At 40.0% G+C, this 13175-nt stretch overlaps 1 protein-coding gene across 1 annotated transcript in view; it reads right to left on the reverse strand.

Moving 5' to 3' along the window:
* Positions 1-310: 310 nt before the first annotated feature.
* LOC132400263 (triadin-like) overlaps positions 311-13175 on the reverse strand; it is a 264638-nt gene continuing 251773 nt past the window's right edge. Inside the window, exons 38-39 of the mRNA XM_059981238.1 lie at positions 5376-5408; positions 311-731 (exon numbers count right to left, since the gene is read on the reverse strand). Of these exons, the coding sequence (XP_059837221.1) occupies positions 574-731; positions 5376-5408 (191 nt within the window). The 3' untranslated portion in view covers positions 311-573. The remainder of the gene's footprint in view (positions 732-5375; positions 5409-13175) is intronic.

Here is a 13175-nt window from a genome sequence, read left to right on the forward strand (position 1 = left end):
CATTGCCTTGGTTCTCTGAAAGGGCCACCATGACTACAACAATATCCAGAATACACAGACAGAAGCCACAATAACTATTGCAAGCAAAAAAGTATTCTGAAAAAAAAATTCACAAGACATAAAAATTTAAATTTTCTGGACTCATTATATAGACAGGAGTTATTCTTCAATACAAAGAGGATTGAATTGAATAGGTTTCAGAAGTGCAGAAGTGTTGCACTTTACAAGCAATTGAAAAACATTTTTAACCAACACATCCTGGAATTTCCAAAAGTCCTGCAAAAACTACAGGAGACAAGGGAGCTGAAAGTGCAGGTGTGTGGTCGCAATTTAATGCTATAGCACCACAGTTTTGATAGAAGGAATTAGATATTTCAGTTTTTCAGTCCTAAATAAGGTTGAGATCCACTCAAACTGATCATCATTCCTGCTCTTTTACAATTGCCGTCAGTAGTAAATTGCTTTTTTCTTCGCAGTGCTCTCCTTTTACAGTTCTGCAGACGGAGGCAGACCAGGAGGACCGGCACAAAATGTGCAGAATAACTTTCCATGTAAACTTTGTTATCTATTCACCTAGTGTCCTGGAGATCTGACCTTCCTCTCTGATTTGCTACTCTGCTTGTGGTGATCTTTGCTCACGGCAGGGCTTTGAAGAGATAATAAGGCATTTGACATCGGCCCATATCCATTGGGAGCATCAAGGAAGACACACTGGAAGAAGCGCAGAGGAGCTGTAGAGACAAAATGATACTAAAATGTCCATAGAGTGATGGAGTTATATACAGTACTTCATATTGAAAATACAGTCGATAATATGTTTATGACTATGTGTATTGCACCACTTAGAACAAAGCAACCAACTGGAGTAATTTTGGTTTAGTCTAAAACATCACAATTTCTAATAAATGTTTCTGAAACAAAGAAAAACAAAATTTGTAATCTGCAGGAATATATTCATTAAAGTACACATTGAGTTATTTAATGTCTTAGAATGAACTACTTGCCGATTTACACCACAACAATTTAATTCAAAGGAAGACACTCTCACTTTTTCCTTAATCAGCTGGAATTGCAATTAGGAAAAGATTGAGACGGAATTTGGGAAGACAAAGTGGCTGCCTACTGAGTAAAAGTTTTTGGTGACTTGGGCAATGGAATCAGGGAGCAGTTTGACATGCCAGACTGTTTGAGAGTAGATGCACAGTTGGTGAGACATTGTAGACATCTCCACCAAAACATTAGTGTTTGTTACACTGTTAAAGAAATGAATGTAAACAGGCAGTCCGGTGTGCTTCTGGCTCACATGAAGGGTTTCTGCACTTCACAGCTGAATTGAGGGTTAGGATCATTACAATTAATCCAGATAAATCCTAACAGTCTACCACCATATACTGTACGTGTGATTCATTTGGAAGGAAGTAGTGGGCTAAAAAAACAAGCAAATTCTCTCAAAACCCAGTGTGCAAACTCAAGCTTCAAATTTAAATACAGGTACTTCATAACTGCAAATTTCCTCAAAGTGGCTCATGCTTCATTAGTGCAGTATAAGAAAAGACAGATGTTAATTCATGCATGAAAACGCTGAATATTACCAGTTTAAAATAAAAGCTACAAACTGTTTTAAAGATACAATGGCATAATTTGTTTGCAATACCTGACTGATCAGGTACCCTTTAAGTATTTTCTATTAACTTTGAATAGGCAATTAGTGAAAAAGTTAACTTCTATCCATGAATGTTCATAATTGAGCGAGCACTTTATGTGTAATTGTACCAAAAGTATAAATGCAACATGACTAAAAATGAATGTAGCACTTGTAGCATGACATAGTTATTGGTGTACTTGATAAGATTGGGTGTAAAGTTTGATACCTTTTGGAATAATAGCATGAAACTCTAAGGAATTGCAAATACAAAAAAGTGAGCTTTATTCAATAGAGCTTCATATTAATTTTGTCAACTGAGTAAATTTTATTGAGGATCTATTGCTGAAAATCATTAAGTCAGTCACTTAATTCTGAAAGTAAATGTATTTAAATGTATTCAACTGAGCAAACATTTAGAAATAAAATGCTGGAGGAACTCAGTAAGTCAGGCAGTATCTATGGAACATTTACAGGTGGCAGCCAAGGAAGAACTTAGTGTTACTTATTGGTGCATAATATAATATAGTGCACCAGAAACAGTAGTATGCCCAGTTAGTAAGACCAACTCCACAAAATTAAGTCCGTCACCCAAAGGTTCACCTTGTATCAGTCATTATATTGACTGGTGCTGTAAAAAGCATGTGTTATTAGCCATGCTGCATTAAGCCATCTTCAAAACTATTGTAGCGTACAAAGAGTTGCAGTTCTAAATAATGGGCAATTTATTCAAAAAAACTTGGTGTGTACTAGGAGACCAGTCAAAGCCAAATCTATAAATCTGGTGCAACAAAGACAAAATCCTGGAGGAACTCAGCAGGCCAGGCAGCATCTATGGAAAGAGTGTCCTGAAGAAGGGTCTCAGCCCGAAACGTTGACTGTTTACTCTTTTCCGTAGATGCTGCCTGACCTGCTGAGTTCCTCCAGCATTGTGTGTCTGTGTTGCTTTGGATTTCCAGCATCTGCAGATTGTCTCTGTCTATGAATTTGTCTAGGAACCGATATTAAAAATAGATTTCAGATGAATAGACAGATTTTCTCTGTCAATTAACTTTTACACTCTCAGTTGATGAGATTACCAGTAAAACTATATGTTGATAACAGAACGGTGGTTACGGAAAGACTTAATAACAAAATTACAGAATAAAATAAAATAGTTGCCAAAGTTTTAACAGTAAATCTTATTTTCTCTTACAACAAAGGGTGAATGTCATAACATAATTATTGACCTCCTGCAACTTGGATGAAGTCACTGTTACATTTCATGCCTCTAGTTTGAGGTTTTGTCTGCAGTTCCATTTCCACATTAGCCCAGTCGACATCATTATTCTTTCAGTCACAACATTATCATCTTAGACATTCAACCATCAGCCTATACCCCACTTCCCTCAACCATTCCCAAGGGAGAATCTCTAATTCTCAAATTCCACAACAGTGAAATGTGAAATGGTTTCATTGGAATGATAGCATGAACAATTCATTAACAGATACTGGATTGATGAAACAGCAAACTGGAAAACTAACAACCTTCTGAAAAGATGCTTGTAGTCAGCTCTATAAACAAATCCAGCTGAATACTATGTTACTAGCTTCCAAACCTTTCAAATCAACTGATGTGAACAATAGAGTTGGTTTTCCAGTGCTGCCCATAAATGGAGTAGAGGAATCCAAAGTCAATTTACATTATGAGAGGAGAAACAGGAGGATAGAATGTAAAGATGGAAAGGTCTTTCCCTCATTGCATAATCCGCACAATTTACCTATTATTATTTAATTATTTATTGTTTTATATTGCTGTATTTCTACACTATTCTTGGTTGGTGCAACTGTAACGAAACCCAATTTCCCTTGGGATCAATAAAGTATGTCTGTCTGTCTGCCCTCACCCACATGTCCTCCATTTTGCGGATGTCTGCCCTCACCTCAATCCACTTGCCACCCCATTAATGATAGGGTTCCTCTTCTCCTCACCTACCACCCTACCAGCCTCCGTGTCCAGCACATAATTTTCCATAACTTGCATCATCTTCAACGGCATCCCACTACCAAACACATCTGTCCCTCCCCCAACTTTCTGCTTTCCACAGAGATCGCTCCCTAGATGACTCCCTTGTCCATTCAACCCTCCCCACTGATCTCCCTCCTCCTATTTATCCTTACAAGCAGAGCAAGAGCCTCAACTGCCACTACATCTCCTCCCTCACTACCATTCAGGGCCCCAAACAGTCCTTCCAGGTGACACTTCACCTGTGAGTCAGTTGAGGTTATCTACTGTGCTTCCGGTTTGGCCTCCTGTTTAGCGGTGAGGCCCAACGTGTATTGGGAGCCCGCTTCACTGAGAACCAGAAAAAGCTAGCCCTCTTGGTGGTCACCAATTTTAGTTCTACTTCCAACATGTCAGTCTATGGCCTCCTCTACTGCCACAGTGAAGCTACACTCAGGTTGGAGGAGAAACACCTTATATTCCATCTGGGTAGCCTTCAACCTGATGGCATGAACATCAATTTCTTGAACTTCCAGTAACTGTGCCCCCCCATCACCATTCCCCATTCTCATTTCCCCCTCTTATCTTATCTCCTTACCTCCTTCTGGTACTCTTTCCCCTTCCCTTTTAACCATGGTCTGTTCTCTCCTATCAGATACTCCCTTCTCCAGCCCTTTATCCCTTTCAGCAATCAACTTCCCAGCTCTCTAATTCACCCCCGCCTTTCTCCCAATTTCACCTATTACCTTCTACCTTGCATTTCTTCTCCCATCCCACCCCCCCCCCCCCCCGCAACTTCTTACTCTCCTTCTCATTTTTTTTTCTCCAGCCCTGATAAAGGATTTCGGACTAAAATGTCGGTTGTGCTTTTTTCCAGAGGTGCTACCTGATCTGCCGTGTTCAATCAGATATTCTCACATGTCATAGTGCATTCAACCCATCGAGTCTGTGATGGCTCTCAGAGGAACCCCATCAATCTGATCCCCCAAGAAGCTCATTAATCTCACTTCATTCTCCTACCAGAAAACTATGCCAGGGTAATTGCGAGATGTGGGGGAAACTGGGGAACCTACGTGAAATCAAGGACACAAAGGAAAAACTTGCAAATCCCACACAGAAATTCTGTTTTTCTCCACATAGATGCTGCTCGACCTTGTGCATGTCTCCATCTTTTTCCCTTTTCACTTCCTATTGTCCTTGGGGATTCTCCTGGCCCATTCCTATAATACGGAATCTCTCTGCTGCCATGTATTCCATTGACCACATTATGAACTCCTCTTTGGCTGAGCAGGCAAATATATTCCCTTCCCCCTACACATTTTGTCCCTCGCTTTCCGAGGTGCAAAATCCCAATAGGAATTGCACATTTTGCTTTGTTGCTTGCTTCTGGTATGAGCCTTTTTACAGTCTCATTTTTCATTTGCAGCATTTAATAGAACGGACCCTCCACTCTTATTATGCTTGATGCACTTTGCTCTGCTGCCTTAATCCATATTAAGAATCAGATTTAATGTAGTAGCTGTATAAATGTGCAAGGCACATTTTAACAAACCATATGGAAAGGTGGTCTAATGTTCTTATAATCTTACTCTCCACAGCTGCTGAACAGAACATTGAGAAAAATCAGAAGTATCAATTTAATGATATTTTAACTTATAAAGCACTATTTGCGAATTGCTTTTGCAAAATAAAATACTCAGAATGCCTATTTCACACCAAATATAACTGAGTTGCATTCAGATAGCCAACCTTTTGATATCACTTCTGCGACAGAACTTTGTCCTATAAGGTAAAAAAAAGGACTGTATTACAGAGATACAGATGAAAGTAGTGGTAATAATACAGAACATAGAACATAGAATAGTACAGCACGTTATAGGCCCTTTGGCCCACAATGTTGTGGTGACCCTCAAACCCTGCCTCCCACATAACCCCCCACCTTAAATTCCTCCATATACCTGTCTAGTAGTCTCTTAAACTTCACTAGTGTATCTGTCTCCACCACTGACTCAGGCAGTGCATTCCACACACCAACCATTCTCTGAGTGAAAAACCTTCCTTTAATATCCCCTTTGAATTTCCCTCCCCTTACCTTAAAGCCATGTCCTCTTGTACTGAGCAGTGATGCCCTGGGGAAGAGGCACTGGCTGTCCACTCTGTCTATTCCTCTTACTATCTTGTACACCTCTATCATGTCTCCTCTCATCCTCCTTCTCTTCAAAGAGTAAAGCCCTAGCTCCCTTAATCTCTGATCATAATCCATACTCTCTAAACCGGGCAGTATCCTGGTAAATCTCCTCTGTACCCTTTCCAATGCTTCCACCTCCTTCCTATAGTGAGGTGACCAGAACTGGACACAGTACTCCAAGTGTGGCCTAACTAGAGTTTTATAGAGCTGCATCATTACGTCGCATCTCTTAAATTCTATCCCTCGACTTATGAAAGCTAACACCCCATAAGTTTTCTTAACTACCCTATTTACCTGTGAGGCAACTTTCAGGGATCTGTGGACATATACCCCCAGATCCCTCTGCTCCTCCACACTACCAAGTATCCTACCATTTACTTTGTACTCCACCTTGGAGTTTGTCCTTCCAAAGTGTACCACCTCACACTTCTTCGGGTTGAACTCCATCTGCCACTTTTCAGCCCACTTCTGCATCCTATCAATGTCTCTCTGCAATCTTCAACAATCCTCTACACTATCTACAACGCCACCAACCATTGTCGCACTTTGTCAACACCACTAGTCACAACCCTCCAATCTGAATGTACTCCCTCCACCACAACCCTCTGCATTCTGCAGGCAAGCCAATTCTGAATACACCTGGCCAAACTTCCCTGGATCCCATGCCTTCTGACTTTCTGAATAAGCCTACCGTGTGGAACCTTGTCAAATGCCTTACTAAAATCCATGTAGATCACATCCACTACACTACTCTCATCTATATGCCTGGTCACCTCCTCAAAGAACTCGATCAGGCTTGTTAGGCACGATCTACCCTTCACAAAGTCATGCTGACTGTCCCTGATCAGACCATGATTCTCTAAATACCCATAGATCCTATCTCTAAGAATCTTTTCCAACAGCTTTCCCATCACAGACAGAAGGCTCGTTGGTTTATAATTACCCGGACTATCCCTACTAACTTTTTTGAACAAGGGGACAACATTCACCTCCCTCCAATCCTCTGGTACCATTCCCGTGGACAACGAGAACATAAAGATCCTAGCCAGAGGTTCAGCAATCTCTTCCCTCACCTCATGGAGCAGCCTGGGGAATATTCCGTCAGGCCCCGGGGACCTTTCCGTCCTTGTGTATTTTAACAACTCCAACACCTCTTCTCCCTTAATATCAACATGCTCCAGAACTTCAACCTCACTCATGTTGTCCTCACCATCATCAAGTTCCCTCTCATTGGTGAATACCGAAGAGAAGTCTTCATTGAGGACCTCGCTCACTTTCACAGCCTCCAGGCACATCTTCCCACATTTATCTCTAATCGGTCCTACCTTCACTCCTATCATCCTTTTGTTCTTCACGTAATTGAAGAATGCCTTTGAGTTTTCCTTTACCCTACTCACCGAGGCCTTCTCATTCCCCCTTCTTGCTCTTCTCAGCCCCTTCTTAAGCTCCTTTCTTGCTACCCTATATTCCTCAATAGACCCATCTGATCCTTGCTTCCTAAACCTCATGTATGCTGCCTTCTTCCACCTGACTAGATTTTCTACTTCACTTGTCACCCGTGGTTCCTTCACCCGATCATTCTTTATCTTCCTCACCGGGACAAATTTATCCCTAACATCCTGCAAGAGATCCTTAAACATCGACCACATGTCCATAGTACATTTCCCTGCAAAAATATCATCCCAATTCACACCCGCAAGTTCTAGCCTTATAGCCTCATAATTTGCCCTTCCCCAATTAAAAATTTTCCTGTCCTCTCTGATTCTAACCTTTTCCATGATAATGCTATTTGCCAGGGAGTGGTGATCACTGTCCCCCAGATGCTCACCCACTGAGAGATCTGTGACCTGACCTGGTTCATTACCTAATACTAGATCTAGTATGGCATTCCCCCTAGTCGGCCTGTCAACATACTGTGACAGGAATCCATCCTGGACACACTTAACAAACTCTGCCCCATCTAAACCCTTGGAACTAATCAAGTACCAATCAATATTAGGGAAGTAAAAGTCACCCATGATAACAAACATGTTATTTTTGCATCTTTCCAAAATCTGCCTCCCAATCTGCTCCTCGGTATCTCTGCTGCTACCAGGGGGCCTATAGAATACACCCAGTAGAGTAACTGCTCCCTTCCTGTTCCTGATTTCCACCCATACTGACTCAAAAGAGGATCCTGGTACATTACCCACCCTATCTGCAGCTGTAATAGTATCCCTGACCAGTAATGTCACCCCTCCTCCCCTCCCCCTCCCACTTTCTATCCCTTTTAAAGGACTGAAATCCAGGAATATTGAGAATCCATTCCTGCCCTGGTGCCAGCCAAGTCTCTGTAATAGCCACTACATCATAATTCCATGTATGTATCCAAGCTCTCAGTTCATCACCTTTGTTCCTGATGCTTCTTGCATTGAAGTACACACACTTTAGCCCTTCTGTCTTACTACCTTTACACCCTTTATTCTGCTTCTCTTTCTTCAAAGCCTCTCTACATGTTAGATCTAGCTTTACTCCATGCACTTCTTTCACTGCTCTATCGCTCTGGGTCCCATTCTTCTTGCAAATTAGTTTAAACCTTCCTGAACCATGCTAGCAAACCTACCTGCAAGGATATTGCTCCCCCTCAAGTTCAGGTGCAACCCATCTAATCTGCACAGGTCCCACCTTCCCCAGAAGAGACCCCAATGGTCCAAAAATCTAAAACCCTGCCCCCTGCACCAACTCCTCAGCCACGCACTCACCTGCCATCTCCTCCAATTCTTACCATCACTATCACGTAGCACTGGCAACAATCCTGAGAACGCCACCCTTGAGGTCCTGTTCTTCAGCCTTCTGCCTAGTTCATGAAACTCACACTTCAGGACCTCATCCCTCTTCCTGCCTATGTCATTGGTACCAACATGCATCACGACTTCTGGTTGCTTTTCCTCTGGTACCAAGTTGTCATGCACCCGGTCAGAGACATCCCAGACCCTGGCACCCGGGAGGCAACAAACCATACGGGTGTCCTTCTCACGTCCACAAGATCTCCTGTCTGCTCCTCTGACTATAGAGTCTCCAATGACAACAGCTCTCCTCTTCTCCATCCCATCCTTCTGCACCACAGGGTCAGACTCAGTGCCAGAGGCCCTGCCACCATGGCTAAAAGTTCTAACACTTTTGCATTTTCCCATTGAAATCCTTGTGTGTTCAAACAGCAGTTCTAGCTGACCACCAATACCATATCTTTACGTGCACACACCCAGACAACCTCACCACCACAATCAGGGATCAGTGAACACTTCCCTTCTGCACTAGTCTCCAATTTCCCTTTGAAGTAGAGAACTGTGAATTTTTGGTTTAATGAGTCAGTGTTCTCGGTTTTGTTTACTATAGATCTCATGGAGTTATAGAATCAAGAAACCATTTGCGCTAATTGCATTTTGTTGTTCCTACACTCTCATCAAATCCATCCAGATTTTATTTAAATACTAGGGGCAATTTAAAGCAGTCAATTAACTTAACAACCTATACTTTATTGCGATTTGATTAGAAACCTAATCAACTCTACAAAGGCTCACATGACCACAGGGAGAACTTGCAAACTCCACACAGGCACCATCACGGGATTTAACCCGGGCTGTTCGAATTCTGATGCAGCAGCTTCACGTGCTGTGTCACTGTGCCATACTGTGGCTTTCCCTGGTGCAGACAACTCCAGACTGAAGTACTCACTAGAGATACTGAAGACAATAGACAATAGGTGCAGGAGTAGGCCATTCGGCCCTTTGAGCCAGCACCGCCATTCAATGTGATCATGGCTGATCATCCACAATCAGTACCCTGTTCCTGACTTCTTCCCATATCCCTTTTGACTCTGCTATCTTTAACAGCTCTATCTAACTCTCTCTTGAAAGCATCCATAGAATTGGCCTCCACCGCCTTCTAAGGCAGAGCATTCCATTGATCCACAACTCTCTGGGTGAAAAAGTTTTTCCTCAACTCTGTTCTAAATGGCCTACCCCTTATTCTTAAACTGTGACCTCTGGTTCTGGACTCCCCCAACATCGGGAACATGTTTTCTGCCTCTAGCGTGTCCAATCCCTTAATAATCTTATGTATTTCAATCAGATCTCCTCTCATCCTTCTAAATTCCAGTGTATCCAATCTAAATCCCAGTCGTTCCAATCTTTCATCATATGACAGTCCCGCCATCCTGGGAGTCAACCTCATGAACTTACACTGCACTCCCTCAATAGCAAGAATGTCCTTCCTCAAATTTGGAGACCAGAACTGAACACAATTCTCCAGGTATGGTCTCACCAGGGCCCTGTACAACTGCAGAAGGACCTCTTTGCTCCTATATTCAACTCTCCTTGTTATGACGGCAAACATGCCATTAGCTTTCTTCACATCTGCTGTACCTGCATTCTTACTTCCAGTGATTGATGAACAAGGATACCTAGATCTCGTTGTACTTCCCCTCTTCCTAACTTGACACTATTCAGATAGTAATCTGCCTTCCTGTTCTTGCCACCAAAGTGGATAACCTCACATTTATCCACATTAAACTACATCTGCCATGCATCTGCCCACTCACCCAACCTGTCCAAGTCACCCTGCATTCTCATAACATCCTCCTCATATTTTACACTGCCACCCAGCTTTGTGTCATCAGCAAATTTGCTAATGTTACTTTTAATCCCTTCATCTAAAGCATTAATGCATATTGTAGATTCCATCAAAATGGCCATGCATTGTCAGATTCACTATAATTCTATGCAGTAACAATAAATTTACTGGATGTTGTCCAAATCTCTTATCATATTCTCAATGGCTTCCCAGTAAACTTTTGTAATGGTTGAACTTGTAAGTTGATATAATTTGTTTGGGAGTTCTGCAAGTTCCTTCCACCTTGATATTGCAACAGGAGATCCAGAGAGTCCCAGTGGAAATTCTGATTCAATCAAGTTTAGCCAAACATTTCTTCTACATTCTTCTAAGCTCATGGAAACATTTCACCAGTGTAATAACATTTACGAACATGGAACTACAGGAAGAAGCTTCATGGCATGTCTAAAGTCAGCATTCTCTGCCTATAGTTTCTCCACTAGAGAATGAATTGTCTTAAAATGCTGAAGTCTATGCCTGCAATTGTCCAGTTCATGAACCTGGTGAGTGATCTTTCCTATACAGTCATGTTTGGTAAATGGCATGATGATTTTGCATATAGTCCTTTTATAAGAAAATGTACGATTAGATATATAAAAACACAGGAATAATGTGTTGAAAATGTCTGAATATATTTCTAGATTACAATATTTACTTCAAACATTGCCAATACAACTGCCCCAGAAGTTTTATTCAAGAGTTGTGAGGAAGTTTCTTTGGAAAGATAAGATGTCAAGAATATCGTTGGAAAAATTGACATGTAAATTTGACCTAGGAGGGTTACAACTTCCAAATTTTAAGAATTATTATAAAGCAAATCAACTTAGATTTATTGCATCTTTTTTTGATGAAGAAAAACCGGCATGGATTAGAATAGAGTTAGATAAGATAGGAGAAATTATACCAGAAGATTTTATATATAAATGGGAATCCAGATGGATATGGGAAAAGAAAGATTCTCTTATATTAAAACATTTGATCGATTTATGGAATAAGATAAATGTGGATGATGAGATAAAGAAATCTTTATTAGCAAAGAGAACCCTAATTCAAAATAGACATTCCTTTTACAATGGATAATCAACTTTTATATAACTGGTTTCAAAAAGGGATCAGATATATAGGTGACTGTTTTGAAGGAGGTTTATTGATGTCGTTTGATCAATTAAAGAATAAATATAAAATATCAAATAACATTCTTTTCCATTATTTTCAATTAAAGGCCTATTTAAGAGATAAACTGGGTCAAACAATGTTAATGCCAAAACCTAATGAAATAGAAACTTTAATTCAAAAATTACATCTTGTATGTATAATTTCATTCAAAAACAGACAACTAAACCAGGAATTCATAAGTCAGGACAAAAATGGGAAACTGATTTGAATATTAAAATTGATGAAAAAATTGGTCAAGAATATGTCTTGATAGTATGACAAATACAATAAATGTCTGACTTAGTACAATACAATTTTTTACATCAATTATATATTACACCACAAAAAATAAATAGATTAAACCCAAATTTATCTGCCCAATGTTTCTGATGTGATCAAGAAATTGGAACTTTTTTACACTCTACTTGGTCTTGTTTTAAAATACAACATTTTTGGATAAATCTAAGACTTTTACTGGAACAAATTATTGGAATACAACTTCCACATAGCCCAATATTATTTTTATTAGGCGATATTGAAGGGATAATACCAAAACCTAAATTGAATAAATATCAGAAAAAATTTATAAAAACTGCATTGGCAGTAGCCAAAAAAGCTATTGCAGTTACTTGGAAATCAGATTCATATTTCACTATGGACCGTTGGAATAATGAAATATATAGCTACATTCCACTTGAAAAATGAATATGATATATTTTTGAAAATTTGGCACCCCTATCTACAAAAGATAGGATTAAATATATAGGTCCTTTGAAGATAAAATTATTAGTTATTTGGGGGGAAAAATAAAGATATATACTAAAGTTATTTTGAACTCCATAGAGCATGTGGGGATCCTCGGATAGCCAGGCAATCTATCTTTCTTTCTTTCTTCTTTCTTTTTTTTCTTTTTTCTTTTTCTTTAGACAGGGATGTTAAGGGGGTAAGGGAGGGATAATATTAATTTTCATTACTCTATTATTCTATTCATTCTATGTAATTCTCTTAAAAATTTAATAAAAACATATATATTAAAAAAATGTGTTGAAAATGTCCTCTTTAAAGTTGAATGTGCAAATCGAGGACTATGTCATCACCAAAGATAAAATGTAATTGAAAGAAAGCTTGTTTTTGTATGTCATCAAGTACTTCTACAATATCTCCAAAACATTACATGCTAAATTATTTTGAAGGATTCTCTTTCCTTGGTTCTGTTAAGGACACCAATACGGTGGTGTTGTGGTTAATGCATTAGTTTTACAGTGCCAGCAATCACTGATCTGGGTTCAATTCCGGCCACTCTCTGTAAGGAATTTGTATGTTCTCCCTGTGACTGAGTGGGTTTTCTTTGGATGTTTCAGTTTCATCCTACTTTCCAAAGACATTCGGGCTTTTGTTAGTAAGTTGTGGGCATGTTATGTTAGCACTGGAAGTGTGGACACCCAGCCTGCCCCCAGCAAAATTCTTGCAGATTTGATATTATTCAAATAACACATTTTTCTGTATGTTTTACTGTTTTGATGTACATGTGATAAATAAAGCCTATCTTTATCATT

This window comes from Hypanus sabinus, chromosome 10 (genome assembly GCF_030144855.1).
Source record: "Hypanus sabinus isolate sHypSab1 chromosome 10, sHypSab1.hap1, whole genome shotgun sequence".
NCBI classification, from domain to species: domain Eukaryota; kingdom Metazoa; phylum Chordata; class Chondrichthyes; order Myliobatiformes; family Dasyatidae; genus Hypanus; species Hypanus sabinus.